This window comes from Phyllobates terribilis, unplaced genomic scaffold (genome assembly GCF_046119375.1).
Source record: "Phyllobates terribilis strain yellow unplaced genomic scaffold, ASM4611937v1 Scaffold_9__5_contigs__length_417890890, whole genome shotgun sequence".
Taxonomy (NCBI): Eukaryota; Metazoa; Chordata; class Amphibia; order Anura; family Dendrobatidae; genus Phyllobates; species Phyllobates terribilis.
The window spans coordinates 175,586,826-175,611,563 of NW_027362769.1; the positions used below are offsets into that span (position 1 = coordinate 175,586,826).

The 24,738-nt window shown below is 48.0% G+C and overlaps 1 protein-coding gene across 13 annotated transcripts in view; it reads left to right on the forward strand.

Moving 5' to 3' along the window:
- The window catches only part of TNS1 (tensin 1), a 608,032-nt gene that overhangs the window by 207,922 nt on the left and 375,372 nt on the right, over positions 1-24,738 (forward strand). For 12 of the 13 annotated variants that reach the window (XM_073647437.1, XM_073647438.1, XM_073647442.1 and 9 more), the window contains exon 3: positions 3,393-3,430. In XM_073647437.1, the coding sequence (XP_073503538.1) occupies positions 3,393-3,430 (38 nt within the window). Of the gene's footprint in view, positions 1-3,221; positions 3,316-3,392; positions 3,431-24,738 lie in introns of those variants that run through there. The other variant, XM_073647452.1, reaches the window with a different exon arrangement.

Sequence of the window (24,738 nt, forward strand, 5' to 3'; positions counted from 1 at the left end):
AATGCCTCAATATTTCCAGCGCTGCCCCTTATTCTCCAGACTTCTGCCCTTCCCCCGGCAGCTGGATATCAACTCCTGTACCAGATCCTGACTGATGGCCGCCTGTCTAATAAGTGCTCGGAAATGGAATAAACTTAATGTATTTGTCAGTGTAACTCAGGATCAGTAATGTAATGTATGTACACAGTGACTGCACCAGCAGAATAGTGAGTGCAGCTCTGGAGTATAATACAGGATGTAACTCAGGATCAGTAATGTAATGTATGTACACAGTGACTGCACCAGCAGAATAGTGAGTGCAGCTCTGGAGTATAATACAGGATGTAACTCAGGATCAGTAATGTAATGTATGTACACAGTGACTGCACGAGCAGAATAGTGAGTGCAGCTCTGGAGTATAATACAGGATGTAACTCAGGATCAGTAATGTAATGTATGTACACAGTGACTGCACCAGCAGAATAGTGAGTGCAGCTCTGGAGTATAATACTGGATGTAACTCAGGATCAGTAATGTAATGTATGTACACAGTGACTGCACCAGCAGAATAGTGAGTGCAGCTCTGGAGTATAATACAGAATGTAACTCAGGATCAGTAATGTAATGTATGTACACAGTGACTGCACCAGCAGAATAGCGAGTGCAGCTCTGGAGTATAATACAGGATGTAACTCAGGATCAGTACAGGATCAGTAATGTAATGTATGTACACAGTGACTGCACCAGCAGAATAGTGAATGCAGCTCTGGAGTGTAATACAGGATGTAACTCAGGATCAGTAATGTAATGTATTTTCCTTTGTATAAATTGTACATTTTACATGTGAATATACAATTTTTGTACAGTAGGAGAATTGATGAAAATTTGCTGAGATGATTCCATGTAAATGTTGTGTATTTTTTCGCTGTTTTCCCATGTTACCGGCAGTCTCGGTTCGCTGTGTGCAGCTCTCGCTCTGCTCGTACCAGCAGGGACCTGTTCTAGCGGTGTGTGCTCGGTCTGTTATGGAAGGAGCGCGGGGCTTGTTGTTTCCTGTGCTGGATCTCTCTGCCTTCAGTCAGGAGCAGTCGCTGAGACCAAGGACAAAGAATGGATTGTAAGGACAGGAGTGTACAGGGAAGAACACGCACTCGGGGTGTTAAAAAGCGCCCTCAAATACTGCGGCTTTCTTCTGAAGTTGATTGAACGGAGCCCAAGTCTCTGATTACAGTTTAAAAGGTGTAAAAGAAAAATCGCACAAGTCAAGAAAGTTGGAGCGTTGGCTGGAAAATGTCTATTTCTTTGTGCATTAACTACTTGTTACAATCATATTCATCTGCATTAATCTTTATAGGTACATACACTTTTTTCTGACACAGAGTTCCATATTCCAGCAATAGTTGCACAATTCTGGATCCCTTCAGCCACCACAAGGTGGCGTTAACTGTCTACGTACAAGGGCATGCAGTAAGCTCCGATCTCCCCCTAGTGGTGGCTGCAGGCAGCTAGAATGTGACAACTACACATCTAATCATCTCTGTATCAGCACACTCCTCTGCCTGCCAGAATCCTCTCTGTTCCTGCATTTATAGAGATACGATGTGGACAAGAAAGCAGAAATTGTAACATTGATAGAACTGACTGCAGAGAGATAAGCGGGAAAATGGCCGAAAGGACGGCGACTCCGGAGACGGTGAAGATCGTCCTTTGTCATATCCACAGTTATGGGAAAAGCTGAGAATGGTATATAGGACAGAATGAGGATAGGTAATGTGTGATGGGATGAGAATCTCCTGTATATACTATGTGTGATGGGATGAGAATCTCCTGTATATACTATGTGTGATGGGATGAGAATCTCCTGTATATACTATGTGTGATGGGATGAGAATCTCCTGTATATACTATGTGCGATGGGATGTGAATCTCCTGTATATACTATGTGTGATGGGATGAGAGTCTCCTGTATATACTATGTGTGATGGGATGAGAATCTCCTGTATATACTATGTGTGATGGGATGAGAGTCTCCTGTATATACTATGTGTGATGGGATGAGAATCTCCTGTATATACTATGTGTGATGGGATGAGAATCTCCTGTATATACTATGTGTGATGGGATGAGAGTCTCCTGTATATACTATGTGTGATGGGATGAGAATCTCCTGTATATACTATGTGTGATGGGATGAGAATCTCCTGTATATACTATGTGTGATGGGATGAGAATCTCCTGTATATACTATGTGTGATGGGATGAGAATCTCCTGTATATACTATGTGTGATGGGATGAGAATCTCCTGTATATACTATGTGCGATGGGATGAGAATCTCCTGTATATACTATGTGTGATGGGATGAGAATCTCCTGTATATACTATGTGTGATGGGATGAGAATCTCCTGTATATACTATGTGCGATGGGATGAGGATCTCCTGTATATACTATGTGTGATGGGATGAGAATCTCCTGTATATACTATGTGTGATGGGATGAGAATCTCCTGTATATACTATGTGTGATGGGATGAGGGTCTCCTGTATATACTATGTGTGATGGGATGAGAATCTCCTGTATATACTATGTGTGATGGGATGAGAATCTCCTGTATATACTATGTGTGATGGGATGAGGGTCTCCTGTATATACTATGTGTGATGGGATGTGAATCTCCTGTATATACTATGTGTGATGGGATGAGAATCTCCTGTATATACTATGTGTGATGGGATGAGGGTCTCCTGTATATACTATGTGTGATGGGATGAGATTCTCCTGTATATACTATGTGTGATGGGATGAGAATCTCCTGTATATACTATGTGTGATGGGATGAGAATCTCCTGTATATACTATGTGTGATGGGATGAGGGTCTCCTGTATATACTATGTGTGATGGGATGAGAATCTCCTGTATATACTATGTGTGATGGGATGAGAATCTCCTGTATATACTATGTGCGATGGGATGAGGATCTCCTGTATATACTATGTGTGATGGGATGAGGGTCTCCTGTGTATACTATGTGTGATGAATAATAACACTTGTTACATTGTAGTACATTACCTCATATTCTATATAGGGTCAGTGATTACTATGTGTGATGAGAGCCGGGTCGTAATAATCCAGGAAGGGACACAGATTTGTATCATTGCCGCCGGATTCCTGGGGCGCGTGGGAGGATCATGCAGCTTGTTTGTTTCCACATTTCGTCTAATATGGAGATGTGAGGCCCCCGGCGGCTGATCCTGAAGACTCCCTCTACTGTATAATGGAAGTAGTCTGCACCAGTGGCTGCAGCGCCCCCCGCAGGGACCACTGAGGGGAAGGGGTGAGCGGGTAACATGCACTCAATAGTCACATTTTTTTGGAGATGCTTTTACAACCTGTCATTCTTCTCTCTTTCAGTCTGCAGATTGTCATGTCACCGCAAGTGTGAAGTCAAGGTAAGACCCCCTGTCATTACTGTGCGGCCGTCAGACGGCGGAGAGATCGAGGCTGCATTCAGCATAAAGGACTTTATAGCGTTTGTCCCATTCTTCAGATGTCACATTGTGTTACGGGTTTGCTCCACTTCTCTCATCCTCTGTTTATTCCCATAGAGGGAGGGAACTCAGGCGCAGAGAGCTGAGTGTTAAAGGGAATCTTTGCCACCTAACCTGACAACAGCAAAATGTAGGGGCAGAGACCCTGATACCAGAGATGTGTCACTTACTGGGCTGCTTGCTGCAGTTTTTTCAGCAGGAGATTCTCTCTAGAGGACTAGTAAACCTGCTGCCCGGTAGTCCCCCCATATTCATGAGCTCTGTATAGCTTCGCTCCTACCAGTGATTAGCAGTTTTCTGCCTATGCACAGTGTACATACAGCTGCCAATCAGTGGTGTGGTTGGGGTTATACAGAGAACTGCTAGATCTGCAGCAGAGATTTTATCAAAACAGCCATTAAGTAACACAACACTGGACTCAGGGTCTCTGCCCCTAAATTATGATGTTCTCATATGGGAGATCAAAAACCTGATGACAGATTTCCTTTAAGTAAAAGAAAGAGGGAAATCTGCTTCACAGGTAACATCCACTGAGCTCTGAACCTGCAGCTCCACAAGCATCTTCTCAGAAAACAGGTCCAAACTTGTTGTAGATGGTGTAAATCAACTTAAGTGTCAATCAAATAAAGCAACTTCGCAAATAATCAGTATGAAAAATTGCCTACCGTATTGTGTATACAGCTCCTGTGCAGCTATATGCACAGCAAGTTGATGCTGAACGTGCTCCACAGTTGCAGACTTCAAACAATCCCTGGTCCCTGAGTACAGTCTGATCCCACATTTTTGTCTCATTCCTCTTCTTCTTGCTTACCTCCTCCAGACATCTCTGTGGTCAGGGCCATCCAGGGATAGTCCCAGAGAAGCATGTCAGACCCTGCGGAGCATGTTGTACCGATACGTGAGGGTGAGAGAGGAGGGAGGCAGGTGACCAAGGCATAAAAGCCGCTTCACGGGAAAAGCTCACTGAGCTCTGAACTTGCAGCTCCACCAGCAGCTTCCAGAGAACAGATGTAAACTGAGCTAGAAGTCTTTATTTGCTTTGAAGTTGCATTATGGCCGCTGCGACGCAGATGTCACAGTGTTTTCTCTAAAACTGACAAATCTACACGATGATTTTCCAGTGTTGTTACAGTATAAGTGGAGTTATAGAGAATACTGGGAATACAGGGCATTAAATCTTGTGTAGCAAACAGTGAAGAAGAGCTGACACTTCTCTTCTCAACACTTTCCTAAGACTCACAGGACGTACACTCGACCTGCGGCCTCATTCTTAATGTTTAATTTGGCGTGACACCCCCCCCGACCCCTCCTAATAATTCGCAGACTCAGACTCATCCGTCACGTTCTGCTGGCAGTGATGCATCGGTCCGGGGTGTGATTCACACGGTCCAGACTCTGCATTCCTGTATGTCTGTCGTCGGATCAGTTCAGAGTGCAGCGTCAGTCTGCAGACCACGGACTACTGACCTGAGAAGTGTCTGCAGAGTCGGGAGACCACGGACTACTGACCTGAGAAGTGTCTGCAGAGTCCGGAGACCACGGAATACTGACCTGAGAAGTGTCTGCAGAGTCCGGAGACCACGGACTACTGACCTGAGAAGTGTCTGCAGAGTCCGGAGACCACGGACTACTGACCTGAGAAGTGTCTGCAGAGTCCGGAGACCACGGACTACTGACCTGAGAAGTGTCTGCAGAGTCCGGAGACCACGGACTACTGACCTGAGAAGTGTCTGCAGAGTCCGGAGACCACGGACTACTGACCTGAGAAGTGTCTGCAGAGTCTGGAGACCACGGACTACTGACCTGAGAAGTGTCTGCAGAGTCGGGAGACCACGGACTACTGACCTGAGAAGTGTCTGCAGAGTCCGCAGACCACGGACTACTGACCTGAGAAGTGTCTGCAGAGTCCGGAGACCACGGACTACTGACCTGAGAAGTGTCTGCAGAGTCGGGAGACCACGGACTATTGACCTGAGAAGTGTCTGCAGAGTCCGCAGACCACGGACTACTGACCTGAGAAGTGTCTGCAGAGTCGGGAGACCACGGACTACTGACCTGAGAAGTGTCTGCAGAGTCCGGAGACCACGGACTACTGACCTGAGAAGTGTCTGCAGAGTCCGCAGACCACGGACTACTGACCTGAGAAGTGTCTGCAGAGTCCGGAGACCACGGACTACTGACCTGAGAAGTGTCTGCAGAGTCCGGAGACCACGGACTACTGACCTGAGAAGTGTCTGCAGAGTCCGGAGACCACGGACTACTGACCTGAGAAGTGTCTGCAGAGTCCGGAGACCACGGACTACTGACCTGAGAAGTGTCTGCAGAGTCGGGAGACCACGGACTACTGACCTGAGAAGTGTCTGCAGAGTCCGCAGACCACGGACTACTGACCTGAGAAGTGTCTGCAGAGTCCGGAGACCACGGACTACTGACCTGAGAAGTGTCTGCAGAGTCGGGAGACCACGGACTACTGACCTGAGAAGTGTCTGCAGAGTCCGCAGACCACGGACTACTGACCTGAGAAGTGTCTGCAGAGTCGGGAGACCACGGACTACTGACCTGAGAAGTGTCTGCAGAGTCCGGAGACCACGGACTACTGACCTGAGAAGTGTCTGCAGAGTCCGGAGACCACGGACTACTGACCTGAGAAGTGTCTGCAGAGTCCGGAGACCACGGACTACTGACCTGAGAAGTGTCTGCAGAGTCCGGAGACCACGGACTACTGACCTGAGAAGTGTCTGCAGAGTCCGGAGACCACGGACTACTGACCTGAGAAGTGTCTGCAGAGTCCGGAGACCACGGACTACTGACCTGAGAAGTGTCTGCAGAGTCCGGAGACCACGGACTACTGACCTGAGAAGCTTCTGCAGAGTCCGCAGACCACGGACTACTGACCTGAGAAGCGTCTGCAGAGTCCGGAGACCACGGACTACTGACCTTAGGAGTGTCTGCAGAGTCCGCAGACCACGGACTGCTGACCTGAGAAGTGTCTGCAGAGTCGGGAGACCACGGACTACTGACCTGAGAAGTGTCTGCAGAGTCCGGAGACCACGGACTACTGACCTGAGAAGTGTCTGCAGAGTCCGGAGACCACGGACTACTGACCTGAGAAGTGTCTCCAGAGTCCGGAGACCACGGACTACTGACCTGAGAAGTGTCTGCAGAGTCCGGAGACCACGGACTAGTGACCTGAGAAGCTTCTGCAGAGTCCGCAGACCACGGACTACTGACCTGAGAAGCGTCTGCAGAGTCCGGAGACCACGGACTACTGACCTTAGGAGTGTCTGCAGAGTCCGCAGACCACGGACTGCTGACCTGAGGAGTGTCTGCAGAGTCCAGAGACCACGGACAACTGACCTGGGAAGTGTCTGCAGAGTCCGCAGACCACGGACTACTGACCTGAGAAGTGTCTGCAGAGTCCGCAGACCACGGACTACTGACCTGAGAAGTGTCTGCAGAGTCCGCAGACCACGGACTACTGACCTGGGAAGTGTCTGCAGAGTCCGCAGACCACGGACTACTGACCTGGGAAGTGTCTGCAGAGTCCGCAGACCACGGACTACTGACCTGAGAAGTGTCTGCAGAGTCTGGAGACCACGGAATACTGACCTGAGAAGTGTCTGCAGAGTCCGGAGACCACGGAATACTGACCTGAGAAGTGTCTGCAGAGTCCGCAGACCACGGACTACTGACCTGGGAAGTGTCTGCAGAGTCCGCAGACCACGGACTACTGACCTGAGAAGTGTCTGCAGAGTCCGCAGACCACGGACTACTGACCTGAGAAGTGTCTGCAGAGTCCGGAGACCACGGACTACTGACCTGAGAAGTGTCTGCAGAGTCCGGAGACCACGGACTACTGACCTGAGAAGTGTCTGCAGAGTCGGGAGACCACGGACTACTGACCTGAGAAGTGTCTGCAGAGTCCGCAGACCACGGACTACTGACCTGAGAAGTGTCTGCAGAGTCGGGAGACCACGGACTACTGACCTGAGAAGTGTCTGCAGAGTCGGGAGACCACGGACTACTGACCTGAGAAGTGTCTGCAGAGTCCGGAGACCACGGACTACTGACCTGAGAAGTGTCTGCAGAGTCCGGAGACCACGGACTACTGACCTGAGAAGTGTCTGCAGAGTCCGCAGACCACGGACTACTGACCTGAGAAGTGTCTGCAGAGTCCGGAGACCACGGACTACTGACCTGAGAAGTGTCTGCAGAGTCCGGAGACCACGGACTACTGACCTGAGAAGTGTCTGCAGAGTCCGGAGACCACGGACTACTGACCTGAGAAGTGTCTGCAGAGTCTGGAGACCACGGACTACTGACCTGAGAAGTGTCTGCAGAGTCGGGAGACCACGGACTACTGACCTGAGAAGTGTCTGCAGAGTCCGCAGACCACGGACTACTGACCTGAGAAGTGTCTGCAGAGTCCGGAGACCACGGACTACTGACCTGAGAAGTGTCTGCAGAGTCGGGAGACCACGGACTATTGACCTGAGAAGTGTCTGCAGAGTCCGCAGACCACGGACTACTGACCTGAGAAGTGTCTGCAGAGTCGGGAGACCACGGACTACTGACCTGAGAAGTGTCTGCAGAGTCCGGAGACCACGGACTACTGACCTGAGAAGTGTCTGCAGAGTCCGCAGACCACGGACTACTGACCTGAGAAGTGTCTGCAGAGTCCGGAGACCACGGACTACTGACCTGAGAAGTGTCTGCAGAGTCCGGAGACCACGGACTACTGACCTGAGAAGTGTCTGCAGAGTCCGGAGACCACGGACTACTGACCTGAGAAGTGTCTGCAGAGTCCGGAGACCACGGACTACTGACCTGAGAAGTGTCTGCAGAGTCGGGAGACCACGGACTACTGACCTGAGAAGTGTCTGCAGAGTCCGCAGACCACGGACTACTGACCTGAGAAGTGTCTGCAGAGTCCGGAGACCACGGACTACTGACCTGAGAAGTGTCTGCAGAGTCGGGAGACCACGGACTACTGACCTGAGAAGTGTCTGCAGAGTCCGCAGACCACGGACTACTGACCTGAGAAGTGTCTGCAGAGTCGGGAGACCACGGACTACTGACCTGAGAAGTGTCTGCAGAGTCCGGAGACCACGGACTACTGACCTGAGAAGTGTCTGCAGAGTCCGGAGACCACGGACTACTGACCTGAGAAGTGTCTGCAGAGTCCGGAGACCACGGACTACTGACCTGAGAAGTGTCTGCAGAGTCCGGAGACCACGGACTACTGACCTGAGAAGTGTCTGCAGAGTCCGGAGACCACGGACTACTGACCTGAGAAGTGTCTGCAGAGTCCGGAGACCACGGACTACTGACCTGAGAAGTGTCTGCAGAGTCCGGAGACCACGGACTACTGACCTGAGAAGCTTCTGCAGAGTCCGCAGACCACGGACTACTGACCTGAGAAGCGTCTGCAGAGTCCGGAGACCACGGACTACTGACCTTAGGAGTGTCTGCAGAGTCCGCAGACCACGGACTGCTGACCTGAGAAGTGTCTGCAGAGTCGGGAGACCACGGACTACTGACCTGAGAAGTGTCTGCAGAGTCCGGAGACCACGGACTACTGACCTGAGAAGTGTCTGCAGAGTCCGGAGACCACGGACTACTGACCTGAGAAGTGTCTCCAGAGTCCGGAGACCACGGACTACTGACCTGAGAAGTGTCTGCAGAGTCCGGAGACCACGGACTAGTGACCTGAGAAGCTTCTGCAGAGTCCGCAGACCACGGACTACTGACCTGAGAAGCGTCTGCAGAGTCCGGAGACCACGGACTACTGACCTTAGGAGTGTCTGCAGAGTCCGCAGACCACGGACTGCTGACCTGAGGAGTGTCTGCAGAGTCCAGAGACCACGGACAACTGACCTGGGAAGTGTCTGCAGAGTCCGCAGACCACGGACTACTGACCTGAGAAGTGTCTGCAGAGTCCGCAGACCACGGACTACTGACCTGAGAAGTGTCTGCAGAGTCCGCAGACCACGGACTACTGACCTGGGAAGTGTCTGCAGAGTCCGCAGACCACGGACTACTGACCTGGGAAGTGTCTGCAGAGTCCGCAGACCACGGACTACTGACCTGAGAAGTGTCTGCAGAGTCTGGAGACCACGGAATACTGACCTGAGAAGTGTCTGCAGAGTCCGGAGACCACGGAATACTGACCTGAGAAGTGTCTGCAGAGTCCGCAGACCACGGACTACTGACCTGGGAAGTGTCTGCAGAGTCCGCAGACCACGGACTACTGACCTGAGAAGTGTCTGCAGAGTCCGCAGACCACGGACTACTGACCTGAGAAGTGTCTGCAGAGTCCGGAGACCACGGACTACTGACCTGAGAAGTGTCTGCAGAGTCCGGAGACCACGGACTACTGACCTGAGAAGTGTCTGCAGAGTCGGGAGACCACGGACTACTGACCTGAGAAGTGTCTGCAGAGTCCGCAGACCACGGACTACTGACCTGAGAAGTGTCTGCAGAGTCGGGAGACCACGGACTACTGACCTGAGAAGTGTCTGCAGAGTCGGGAGACCACGGACTACTGACCTGAGAAGTGTCTGCAGAGTCCGGAGACCACGGACTACTGACCTGAGAAGTGTCTGCAGAGTCCGGAGACCACGGACTACTGACCTGAGAAGTGTCTGCAGAGTCCGCAGACCACGGACTACTGACCTGAGAAGTGTCTGCAGAGTCCGGAGACCACGGACTACTGACCTGAGAAGTGTCTGCAGAGTCCGGAGACCACGGACTACTGACCTGAGAAGTGTCTGCAGAGTCCGGAGACCTGCAGAGTCCGGAGACCACGGACTACTGACCTGAGAAGCTTCTGCAGAGTCCGCAGACCACGGACTACTGACCTGAGAAGCGTCTGCAGAGTCCGGAGACCACGGACTACTGACCTTAGGAGTGTCTGCAGAGTCCGCAGACCATGGACTGCTGACCTGAGAAGTGTCTGCAGAGTCGGGAGACCACGGACTACTGACCTGAGAAGTGTCTGCAGAGTCCGGAGACCACGGACTACTGACCTGAGAAGTGTCTGCAGAGTCCGGAGACCACGGACTACTGACCTGAGAAGTGTCTCCAGAGTCCGGAGACCACGGACTACTGACCTGAGAAGTGTCTCCAGACTACTGACCTGAGAAGTGTCTCCAGAGTCCGGAGACCACGGACTACTGACCTGAGAAGTGTCTGCAGAGTCCGGAGACCACGGACTAGTGACCTGAGAAGCTTCTGCAGAGTCCGCAGACCACGGACTACTGACCTGAGAAGCGTCTGCAGAGTCCAGAGACCACGGACTACTGACCTTAGGAGTGTCTGCAGAGTCCGCAGACCACGGACTGCTGACCTGAGGAGTGTCTGCAGAGTCCGGAGACCACGGACAACTGACCTGGGAAGTGTCTGCAGAGTCCGGAGACCACGGACTACTGATCTGAGAAGTGTCTGCAGAGTCCGCAGACCACGGACTACTGACCTGAGAAGTGTCTGCAGAGTCCGCAGACCACGGACTACTGACCTGGGAAGTGTCTGCAGAGTCCGCAGACCACGGACTACTGACCTGGGAAGTGTCTGCAGAGTCCGCAGACCACGGACTACTGACCTGAGAAGTGTCTGCAGAGTCTGGAGACCACGGAATACTGACCTGAGAAGTGTCTGCAGAGTCCGGAGACCACGGAATACTGACCTGAGAAGTGTCTGCAGAGTCCGCAGACCACGGACTACTGACCTGAGAAGTGTCTGCAGAGTCCGGAGACCACGGACTACTGACCTGAGAAGTGTCTGCAGAGTCCGGAGACCACGGACTACTGACCTGAGAAGTGTCTGCAGAGTCCGGAGACCACGGACTACTGACCTGAGAAGTGTCTGCAGAGTCCGGAGACCACGGACTACTGACCTGAGAAGTGTCTGCAGAGTCCGGAGACCACGGACTACTGACCTGAGAAGCGTCTGCAGAGTCCGGAGACCACGGACTACTGACCTGGGAAGTGTCTGCAGAGTCCGCAGACCACGGACTACTGACCTGAGAAGTGTCTGCAGAGTCCGGAGACCACGGACTACTGACCTGAGAAGTGTCTGCAGAGTCCGGAGACCACGGACTACTGACCTGAGAAGCGTCTGCAGAGTCCGGAGAAGCTCCCTGCTTGTTTGGTGCCTTGTCCTTTTTTTTTTCTGAAGCTTCACATGGGTCAATATAAGAGATGGCGCAATAAAAGGAAGGCGGCCCTTCCGGGTTGGGGTGTAGGGGGATTTCATAGTACTGACTGTGGTGAGGGGGTGCCATTATTTAAAACTCCATTTTTTCCATGTCTATAGTCTTTCCAGGGCTTTTTGCTCCTCTCTTTTTCATGTGTTCAGTACTTTTCCCCGTGTCATTTCTCATTATTACACAGAATTTCTGGACATCTCTGGTGATTTCTTTGAGGATTGGATGAGTTTTTACCGACATCTGGGGAGAATTTCATGTCAATAGCAGCTTTAGAAAAAGATTTACTTAGAGAATTGGTGACGTGTTCAATACTTATTTCGTCCGCTGTATGTGGGCTTGCTAACCATATGCTGTTTATAGCCTCGGGGGGGTGGGGAGGTTTTTTTTTTGTTTATCCTCATTGAGCTACATTTTTTCTTTTTTTTTTTACAAATTCCAATACTTTATAAAGTTGATATATTTGTGAGTTATTTTGTAGCAGCATTTCTCTTTTTTTTTTGTTTCTCATGATACTTTCATGTGTCTCAATTATTCAGCCAGATACTTTTGGTTATAAGAATATTGGTTGGCCCTAATCAGGGGCGTAATGACTGAGACTGGGCCGGTGAGGGTGAGGGGCCGGCCGAGGCCAGCACAAACTTCAAATGGATGTGCGTCCTTGGATGCGCATTCAGCTGAAGTGTATTGCGGTGCAGAGACCCGTTGGGTCTGTGCGCGGGGATGCATGCTGCCGGCCAATCAGAGGCCAGCAGCTGACATCGGCGCGCACGCGTATGATAGTGACGTCACGCGCTCCTGTCACTTGCACGCTGAAGTCAGCTGCCGGCTTTAGAATAGGACGCCCCACGGTGGGGGAACGGAGGGAAGGGGAGTAGAATGGTTTATTTTTTTCTATGCATTAAAGAACAGCGGCAAAATGAAGGGCATACAGTCACGGCCAAAAGTATTGGCACCCATGAAATTGTTGCGGAAAGTGAAGTATTCCTTCCAGAAAATTATTACAATTCCTCACGTTTTGTTATCCACGTGTTTATTTCCTTTGCGTGTATTGGAACAACGCGAAAAAGAACAGAGAAAAATTGGACATAATTTCACACAAAACCTTAAAAATGGTCCAGATAAAATTGTTGCCCCCCTCTCAGCTTAATATTTGGTTGCGCCCTTTGGAATAAATAACTGCAATCAATCGCTTCCTATAACCATCAGCTTCTTCCTCCTCTCAGCTGGAATCTTGGACTCTTCTTACAATCTGCTCCAGGTCTTTCATATGTGAAGACGTCTTCTCCCAACAGCAATGGTAAGATCTCTCCACAGGTGATCAATGGGATCTGGATTCATTGCTGTCACTTCAGAACTCTCCAGAGCTTTTTTTCCATCCATTTCTGGGGGCTTCTTGAAGTATGTTTGGGGTCATTGTCCTGCTGGAGGACCTATGACCTATGACCTAGACCTAGCTTTCTGACACTGGGCACTACATTGCCATCCAAAAGCCTTTGGTAATCTCAGATTTCATGATGCCTTGTACACAGTCAAGACCCCCAGTGCCAGAGGCAGCAAAACATCTTAGAACCTCCACCATATTTGACTGTAGGTACTGTGTTCTTTTCTTTTTAGGCCTCATTCCATTTTCAGTAAACAGTAGAATGATGTGCTTTACCACAAAGCTCTATCTTGGTCTCATCTGTCCACAAGACGCTTTCCCAGAAGGATTTTGGCTTACTCACGTACATTTTGGCAAACTGTAGTATAGCTTTTTATGTCTCTGTGTCAGCAGTAGGGTCCTCCTGGGTCTCCTGCCATAGCGTTTCATTTCATTCACATGTGGACAGATAGTTTGCGCTGACACTGATGCCCCCGGAGCCTGCAGGACAGCTTGGATTTCTTTGGAGCTTGATTGGGGCTGCTTATCCACCATCCGGACTATCCTGCGTTCCAACCTTTCATCAATTTTTCTCTGCCGTCCACGTCCAGGGAGATTAGCTACAGTGCCATTTGCTGTAAACTTCTTGATTATGTTGCGCACCGTGGACAAAGGAACATCAAGATCTCTGGAGATGGACTTGTAACCTTCAGATTGTTCATATTTTTCAACAATTTTGGTTCTCAAGTCCTCAGACAGTTCTCTTCTCCTCTTTCTGTTCTCCATGCTTAGTGTGGCACAAACAGACACACAATGCAAAGATTGAGTCAACTTCTCCCCTTTTTATCTGGTTTCCGATGTGATTTTCATATTGCCCACACCTGTTATTTGTCACAGGTAAGTGTAAACGAGCATCACATGCTTGAAACAAAGTTGTTTACCCACATTTTTGGAAAGATGACACCAATTTTGTCCTTTTTTGGGGTTTTGTGTGAAATTATGTCCAATTTGCCCTTTTTCCTCTTTTTTGTGTTGTTCCAATAAACACAAAGGAAATAAACATGTGTGTAATAAAACATGTGGAATTGTGATGATTTTCTGGAAGAAATACTTCAGTTTCTGGAACAATTTCAAGGATCCCAGAACTTTCAACCCTGACTGTATACCAGGATGAGAGACATATATACCAGTATGGGGGACATATATATACCTGGTAGAGGGGGCCCGTGTCCAGACCTTGTACTGGGGCCCATCGGACTCTAGTTACGCCACTGGTCCTAATATTAGTATGTATCTAGTCTGCACATATAGGGGCTCCTCGTTGTCACAGCAGGGTGTTTGCGCACGTGTCGCAGTATTGGTGCGGCAGGATTCAGGCTTTTCCTTTCTGGTGCTCTCGAGGTTTGCAGTGGAGGAGCCTTACCTCAGCGCGCAGTCATCCAGAGCTGCATTCCTACAGCGGACCTGCTGACACACGACGGGCCTGCGACCTGTGAATTGGCTCCGAGACGCCGGAGTCTCAGTGCCGCCATCACTGGCATCTGGTGAATGTTACACAGGAATGGCACCAAGCTGTAGGGTATAAAACATCCAGTGAGACCCCCGGGGAGTGGGGGGCGAGGGGATCGGCTGCACACAGAGACTCTTTAGAGGCTGCGATTCGCCCTACGTTTACACAGCGCTGCCAGTGAATTTCTCATCTATTTTTGGGCGCTCGCACCCCTCATATTAACTCGAAATCTGGATAAAATTGACACAGATATTATTATTGTGAAACTTCTCAAACACTTTGATTTTTGGCCCTTGAGGATGTCTATCTAACCTGTAGTCACCTCCGGAGCTGCACTCAGAATTCTGCAGTCACTTGGATCGCTGTCAGCTGCTGACAAACCCTATAACTGCACCGTCCAGAGCTGGTGAAAGCACTACATCTCCCATCATGTGCCCCCAAAAGGCCCCGCCGTAAGCGCCAGTAGCCTGACAACTAATAGCAAACCTGCATTATTCTGGATGCAGCTCTGGATGTGACTAGAGCCATAATGAAGCTCTACATCCCATCTTATGTAGGCATGAAGGGTATGTTCACACACATCAGATTTTCTGCCAAGTGCGACTTTACCCTAAAGGTTTAGTGGGTTTTCCCATCTCCGTATAGATGCTGGTCCTATGGGGTCCCGTTCCCCTGACCTACATCTGGTGGTCGCTTTGGTCGGGGAGGTCGCTGTGCAGCTGCAGCTCTCCACTCACTTCTGTGGAGGTTCCAAAAATAGCTGAGAAACTCCCATAGAAGTCAATGGAGACCTGCACATCCACAGCAACCTCTCCGTGGCCACCAGGTGGCGTCGGAGGACCTCTGTATCTCAGGACCTCTGTGTCTGTTCTTAAGACAGGTGGGGGCATCTAACAAAGGTTTCTGGTATATTCTGTGGATAGACTGAAGATGTCAGAGGGAGCGCCCCTTTAATAGTTCTGTCATAACTAAACATAGCGCTTCTTATAAATGTAGCAGAGCTGAGTTTGTGATCAGGCAAAAATGGTCATAATATGTCATCTGTGGTTTTACATAGGACTGCAGGCACACTTTCCTGATCAGGTGTGTCACCTCACGTATGACTTTACATAGGACTGCGGGTAAACCTTCCTGATTATGATGTGTCATCTGTGGCTTTTCATGGGACTGCAGGTAAACCTTCCTGATCATGATGTGTCATCTGTGGCTCTACATGGGACTGCAGGTAAACCTTACTGATCATGATGTGCCATCTGTGGCTTTACATAGGACTGCAGATAAACCTTCCTGATCATGATGTGTCATCTGTGGCTTTACATAGGACTGCAGATAAACCTTCCTGATCATGATGTGTCATTTGTGGCTTTACATAGGACTGCAGATAAACCTTCCTGATCATGATGTGTCATCTGTGGCTTTACATAGGACTGCAGATAAACCTTCCTGATCATGATGTGCCATCTGTGGCTTTACATAGGACTGCAGATAAACCTTCCTGATCATGATGTATCATTTGTGGCTTTACATAGGACTGCAGGTACAACCTCCTGGTCATGATGCATAACCTACGCAGCTCCAAAGAGTCAATAGACACATGCAGCTCTGCTACATCTGCGTGTAGTGCGCTCGCTTCCTTCCAGATGAGTATTTTTTATTGCGTCGGGCGGCTCGCAGATCAAATGCTAATGAATATTTTCCGAGATCTTCCCACAGTTACGAGTCCCGGGCCGGATTCTTCACTAATGTATCTTGACTTCTAAGAAAAGAATGTAATTAACTAGCAGACGAGCCAAGAAAACTCAGAGGCCCCGACACTATAACCCGCCCCGGCCCCCATTCTATTTGGGGGGCCCAGTGGCATCATGGCTCCTCATATACACTGAGCAATGTGAGGATCGCCATCATTGTGAGCCAAAACCAGGAACATACACTTGGCTTGTTACGTGGCCAAACTGCGCCACCCTATAAATTCATGGAACGCAGGCGGGCGTGAGTCATCATCGGGCAGCAGAAAGCGACCACAGGACTCGCTGTGCTCTGCTAGATCAACTTATATAAAAGCCTAAGTAGTTTCCATTGGTTTGAGGTGTAAAACAGCGCCCCCTGTTTGGCTTCTTGTGACATTCCTGTAGGGTCCCACCCCGAGATCAGATGTGCCCGAATTCGGACTAAACTTTCCTGCCCCAACTCACGTGTACGAGGCTGGAACCAATAAGGAAGGTGGCAAGTATAGCCTCCATAATGTGCCAGCCACAAGCGACTCCACCAGAAGAACACTGAGTGCAGCTCTGGAGTATAATACAGGAAGTAACTCAGGATCAGTCCTGGATCAGTAATGTAATGTATGTACACAGTGACTGCACCAGCAGAATAGTGAGTGCTGCTCTGGAGTATAATACAGGATGTAACTCAGGATCAGTAATGTAATGTATGTACACAGTGACTGCACCAGCAGAATAGTGAGTGCTGCTCTGGAGTATAATACAGGATGTAACTCAGGATCAGTAATGTAATGTATGTACACAATGACTGCACTAGCAGAATAGTGAGTGCTGCTCTGGAGTATAATACAGGATGTAACTCAGGATCAGTAATGTAATGTATGTACACAGTGACTGCACCAGCAGAATAGTGAGTGCTGCTCTGGAGTATAATACAGGATGTAACTCAGGATCAGTAATGTAATGTATGTACACAGTGACTGCACCAGCAGTATAGTGAGTGCAGCTCTGGAGTATAATACAGGATGTAACTCAGGATCAGTAATGTAATGTATGTATACAGTGACTGCACCAGCAGAATAGTGAGTGCAGCTCTGGAGTATAATACAGGATGTAACTCAGGATCAGTAATGTAATGTATGTACACAGTAACTGCACCAGCAGAATAGTGAGTGCAGCTCTGGAGTATAATACAGGATGTAACTCAGGATCAGTAATGTAATGTATGTACACAGTGACTGCACCAGCAGAATAGTGAGTGCAGCTCTGGAGTATTATACAGGATGTAACTCAGGATCAGTAATGTAATGTATGTACACAGTGACTGCACCAGCAGAATAGTGAGTGCAGCTCTGGAGTATAATACAGGATGTAACTCAGGATCAGTAATGTAATGTATGTACACAGTGACTGCACCAGCAGAATAGTGAGTGCAGCTCTGGAGTATAATACAGGATGTAACTCAGGATCAGTAATGTAATGTATGTACACAGTGACTGCATCAGCAGAATAGTGAGTGCAGCTCTGGAGTATAATACAGGATGTAACTCAGGATCAGTAATGTAATGTATGTACACAGTGACTGCACCAGCAGAATAGTGAGTGCAGCTCGGGAGTATAATACAGGATGTAACTCAGGATCAGTAATGTAATGTATGTACACAGTGACTGCACCAGCAGAATAGTGAGTGCAGCTCTGGAGTATAATACAGGATGTAACTCAGGATCAGTAATGTAATGTATGTACACAGTGACTGCACCAGCAGAATAGTGAGTGCAGCTCTGGAGTATAATACAGGATGTAACTCAGGATCAGTACAGGATCAGTAATGTAATGTATGTACACAGTGACTGCACCAGCAGAATAGTGAGTGCAGCTCTGGAGTATAATACAGGAAGTAACTCAGGATCAGTCCTGGATCAGTAATGTAATGTATGTACACAGTGACTGCACCAGCAGAATAGTGAGTGCAGCTCTGGAGTATAATACAGCATGTAACTCAGGATCAGTAATGTAATGTATGTACACAGTGACTGTGCCAGCAGAATAGTGAGTGCAGCTCTGGAGTATATACAGGATGTAACTCAGGATCAGTAATGTAATGTATGTACACAGTGACTGTGCCAGCAGAATAGTGAGTGCAGCTCTGGGGTATAATACAGGATATAACTCAGGATCAGTACAGGATCAGTAATGTAATGTATGTACACAGTGACTGCACCAGCAGAATAGTGAGTGCAGCTCGGGAGTATAATACAGGATGTAACTCAGGATCAGTAATGTAATGTATGTACACAGTGACTGCACCAGCAGAATAGTGAGTGCAGCTCGGGAGTATAATACAGGATGTAACTCAGGATCAGTAATGTAATGTATGTACACAGTGACTGCACCAGCAGAATAGTGAGTGCAGCTCTGGAGTATAATACAGGATGTAACTCAGGATCAGTACAGGATCAGTAATGTAATGTATGTACACAGTGACTGCACCAGCAGAATAGTGAGTGCAGCTCTGGAGTATAATACAGGAAGTAACTCAGGATCAGTCCTGGATCAGTAATGTAATGTATGTACACAGTGACTGCACCAGCAGAATAGTGAGTGCAGCTCTGGAGTATAATACAGCATGTAACTCAGGATCAGTAATGTAATGTATGTACACAGTGACTGCAACAGCAGAATAGTGAGTGCAGCTCTGGAGTATATACAGGATGTAACTCAGGATCAGTAATGTAATGTATGTACACAGTGACTGCACCAGCAGAATAGTGAGTGCAGCTCTGGAGTATATACAGGATGTAACTCAGGATCAGTAATGTAATGTATGTACACAGTAATTGCACCAGCAAAATAGTGAGTGCAGCTCTGGAGTATAATACTGGATGTAACTCAGGATCAGTAATGTAATGTATGTACACAGTGACTGCACCAGCAGTATAGTGAGTGCAGCTCTGGAGTATAATACAGGATGTAACTCAGGATCAGTACAGGGTCAGTAATGTAATGTATGTACACAGTGACTGCACCAGCAGAATAGTGAGTGCAGCTCTGGAGTACCATACAGGATGTAACTCAGGATCAGTAATGTAATGTATGTACACAGTGACTGCACCAGCAGAATAGTGAGTGCAGCTCTGGGGTATAATACAGGATGTAACTCAGGATCAGTACAGGATCAGTAATGTAATGAATGTACACAGTGACTCCACCAGCAGAATAGTGAGTGCAGCTCTGGGGTACAATACAGGATGTAACTCAGGATCAGTAATGTAATGTATGTACACAGTGACTGCATCAGCAGAATAGTGAGTGCAGCTCTGGAGTATAATACAGGATGTAACTCAGGATCAGTACAGGATCAGTAATGTAATGTATGTACACAGTGACTGCACCAGCAGAATAGTGAGTGCAGCTCTGGAGTATAATACAGGATGTAACTCAGGATCAGTACAGGATCAGTAATGTAATGTATGTACACAGTGACTGCACCAGCAGAATAGTGAGTGCAGCTCTGGAGTATAATACAGGAAGTAACTCAGGATCAGTCCTGGATCAGTAATGTAATGTATGTACACAGTGACTGCACCAGCAGAATAGTGAGTGCAGCTCTGGAGTATAATACAGCATGTAACTCAGGATCAGTAATGTAATGTATGTACACAGTGACTGCAACAGCAGAATAGTGAGTGCAGCTCTGGAGTATATACAGGATGTAACTCAGGATCAGTAATGTAATGTATGTACACAGTGACTGCACCAGCAGAATAGTGAGTGCAGCTCTGGAGTATATACAGGATGTAACTCAGGATCAGTAATGTAATGTATGTACACAGTAATTGCACCAGCAAAATAGTGAGTGCAGCTCTGGAGTATAATACTGGATGTAACTCAGGATCAGTAATGTAATGTATGTACACAGTGACTGCACCAGCAGAATAGTGAGTGCAGCTCTGGAGTACCATACAGGATGTAACTCAGGATCAGTAATGTAATGTATGTACACAGTGACTGCACCAGCAGAATAGTGAGTGCAGCTCTGGGGTATAATACAGGATGTAACTCAGGATCAGTACAGGATCAGTAATGTAATGAATGTACACAGTGACTCCACCAGCAGAATAGTGAGTGCAGCTCTGGGGTATAATACAGGATGTAACTCAGGATCAGTAATGTAATGTATGTACACAGTGACTGCATCAGCAGAATAGTGAGTGCAGCTCTGGAGTATAATACAGGATGTAACTCAGGATCAGTACAGGATCAGTAATGTAATGTATGTACACAGTGACTGCACCAGCAGAATAGTGAGTGCAGCTCTGGAGTATAATACAGGATGTAACTCAGGATCAGTACAGGATCAGTAATGTAATGTATGTACACAGTGACTGCACCAGCAGAATAGTGAGTGCAGCTCTGGAGTATAATACAGCATGTAACTCAGGATCAGTAATGTAATGTATGTACACAGTGACTGCAACAGCAGAATAGTGAGTGCAGCTCTGGAGTATATACAGGATGTAACTCAGGATCAGTAATGTAATGTATGTACACAGTAATTGCACCAGCAAAATAGTGAGTGCAGCTCTGGAGTATAATACTGGATGTAACTCAGGATCAGTAATGTAATGTATGTACACAGTGACTGCACCAGCAGAATAGTGAGTGCAGCTCTGGGGTATAATACAGGATGTAACTCAGGATCAGTACAGGATCAGTAATGTAATGAATGTACACAGTGACTCCACCAGCAGAATAGTGAGTGCAGCTCTGGGGTACAATACAGGATGTAACTCAGGATCAGTAATGTAATGTAAGTACACAGTGACTGCACCAGCAGAATAGTGAGTGCAGCTCTGGAGTATAATACAGGATGTAACTCAGGATCAGTACAGGATCAGTAATGTAATGTATGTACACAGTGACTGCATCAGCAGAATAGTGAGTGCAGCTCTGGGGTATAATACAGGATGTAACTCAGGATCAGTACAGGATCAGTAATGTAATGTATGTACACAGTGACTTGCACCAGCAGAATAGTGAGTGCAGCTCTGGAGTATAATACAGGATGTAACTCAGGATAAGTAATGTATGTACACAGTGACTGCACCAGCAGAATAGTGAGTGCAGCTCTGGGGTATAATACAGGATGTAACTCAGGATAAGTAATGTAATGTATGTACACAGTGACTGCACCAGCAGAATAGTGAGTGCAGCTCCGGAGCACAGTGACTGCTTCTAAATGTCAACTATAAAATAGTGCTAAAATGTGAAGATAGATTTTATATTGTAGCGATACTTTGGATTTAGGATATTGTGTAGATGTAAAGTCCTCGGTGATTTTTCCTGCCTTGTGGGACCCCATTTTCATAGTGTGGGGGGCAGCATTGCTGGATGAGATTTTACTGGAATTATACAGTTGTGGAGAGTTGTTATAATGGGTAGATGTATAATACACGGCCTCATCTACCAGGAATTCGGCAGTAAATCCCGGCTGTGAGGTTAATGCTTTACTTTTATATAAGTCATCTGTGCAGATAGATAAACACAGGAGAGGCCTCGGAGGAGCGGACGGCCCATAACACGGCTCCATGTGACACGCACCAATTACATGAGAGGTGTCACGTAGTTCAGACCTGGCGGCGGACCCTCTTCACCTACAGAGACCTACAGAGACCGCAGAGATCTGAAGCTGAAGACCCCCCCCCCCACTAAATCTGTATTCCTACCTATGAACCCCTAGGTAACGATTCTTCTATAAGACTCCCCTGTGATGTCATCATACCTGATCTATGACATCACATAAAGACGACCTGTCACCCGCCTTAAGTATGTAATTCTTTACCTGGTGTAAACGCCGCTGTTCTGAATCCGGTGCTGTTCTTCTTTTGTTCCTGCTCCTCTCCAATCCTGAGTAATGGGTCTCTTCTTTCCTCTATATAAATCTAGTCATTTTAGACAAGTGGGCGTGGACATCAATTCAGGAGAACAGTGGCTTTTACACCAGGTAAAGAATAATACATTTATGGCAAGTGACAGGTCATCTTAAAGGGATTGTCTGCTGTATTAAAAGCATTAAATGTTAGCGTAATGAAGCAAAGAGCAGAGATAATAATGTATTTGCTCTTCATTTATAAAGTTTCTGTTCAACCCTTTTCATAATAATGGGCCCCATTTTATCAAAACTGTCTAACAGAAAAAGTGTCTTTACCGCCCACAGGAACTAATGAGAGCGCAGCTTTAATTTTAGCCAAGCAATTTTAAAAAAAGAAAACTGCGCTCTGATTGGTTAGTTCCTATGGAGAGAAAATACAAACTTTCCAACTTTTGAAAACTTCCTTCATGGAGGTTCAGTCACTTATAGGGGTCATAACTACAAATATCTACAAACAGAGTTGTTAATTTCACCTTCTCTTGTCCGTCTTGCCCAGACCGTCTTGATGACTTCTTCCATCCACAGCATGTCATGCAGAAAGAAACACTGATATCTTTGGGACATCGCTTTGATCTACAATCATTTCCCCACTTTTACACAAAATATAAAGATCCCTGAGGCCGTACACAATAGTAGTACCATACTTTTGTGCCATTCATAATAATGTTCTCCCAGTATCAATTCATTTTATGGCTCCACGTGGTAATCTGGCTTCCTCTTTACTTCTACATGGTAATAGTGCCTCCCCATGCCTCAGTATTGTAATAGTGCCCCCTATCTGCCTTCACATGGTAATAAATCCCCATCTGTGACCCCACACAGTAATAATGCATCCTCTGTGCCTCCTCATTGTAATAGTGCCCCCTCTGTGCCTCCCCATAGTAAGAGTGCCCCCACTGAGCCTCCTCATGGTAATAGTGCCTTCTCTGTGCCTCCTCATGGTAATAGTGCCCCCTCTGTGCCTCCTCGTGGTAATAGTGCCCCCTCTGTGCCTCCTCATTGTAATAGTGCCCCCTCTGTGCCTCCTCATGGTAATAGTGCCCCCTCTGTGCCTCCTCATGGTAATAGTGCCCCCTCTGTGCCTCCTCGTGGTAATAGTGCCCCCTCTGTGCCTCCTCATTGTAATAGTGCCCCCTCTGAGCCTCCTCATGGTAATAGTGCTCCCTCTGTGCCTCCTCATGGTAATAGTGCCCCCTCTGTGCCTCCATATTGTAACAGTGCCCTCTGTGCCTCCTGATTAAAATAGTGCCCTCTCTGTGCCTCCTCATTATAATAGTGCCCCCTCTGAGCCTCCTCATGGTAATAGTGCTCCCTCTGTGCCCCCTCATGGTAATAGTGTCCCCTCTGTGCCTCCATATTGTAACAGTGCCCTCTGTGCCTCCTGATTATAATAGTGCCCCCTCTGAGCCTCCTCATGGTAATAGTGCCCCCTCTGAGCCTCCTCATGGTAATAGTGCCCCTTCTGTGCATCCTCATTGTAATAGTGCCCCCTCTGAGCATCCTTGTGATAATAGTGCCCCCTCATGGTAATAGTGCCCCCTCTGTGCCTTGTCATTGTAATAGTGCCCCCTCTGTGCCTCCCCATAGTAATAGTGCCCCCTCTGTGCCTCCTTGTGATAATAGTGCCCCCTCATGGAAATAGTGCCCCCTCTGTGCCTTGTCATTGTAATAGTGCCCCCTCTGTGCCTCCCCATAGTAATAGTGCCCCCTCTGTGCCTCCTCATGGTAATAGTGCCCTCTTTGTGCCTCCATATTGTAATAGTGCCCCCTCTGTGCCTCCTGATTATAATAGTGCCTCCTCATGGTAATAGTGCCCCCTCTGTGCTTCCTCATGATAATAGTGCCCCCTCTGTGCCTTCATATATGAATAGTGCCCTTTCTCTGCCTGCACATGGCAATAAATCCCCATCTGTGACCCCACACAGTAATAATGTTCCCTCTGTGCCTCCACATAGTTATAGTGCCCCCTCTGTGCCTCCACATGGTTATAGTGCCCCCTCTGTGCCTCCACATGGTTATAGTGCCCCCTCTGGCTTTGTCAGTGTAGGAGTTTTTGCCCTATTGCTTTTTTTATCCATTTTTCCATCCAAAGTTATAACGTGAATATTTGGGGCTCTGATACAAAGTCTATAATTGGGCTCATCACCCTTTGTGATTGCGACCTCTGCACCCCTGATAGTTACACCCCTGTCGTACAATGAGACTCTGATCGCTTCCCCCGTGGGAGGGAAAAGACACGAGAAGGAGCTGGGAAAACATTGTTAGTGTGAAGGATGCTGCGCAGGATTGCAGGAGACGGAGAGTTAATGATGTAGTATGGCACACTCATCATCTGCTAGCGATTAGCAGCTATAAATGCCCATGTACGGCTCTGCTGCGCGGCTCTGCTGCGCTCGCTGTCGTGGGGTAATGTGCTCAGCCCCCTGGAGGAAATGTCAGGGTCACTATGGTTATGAGAAACCAGAAGAAAACTGAAATC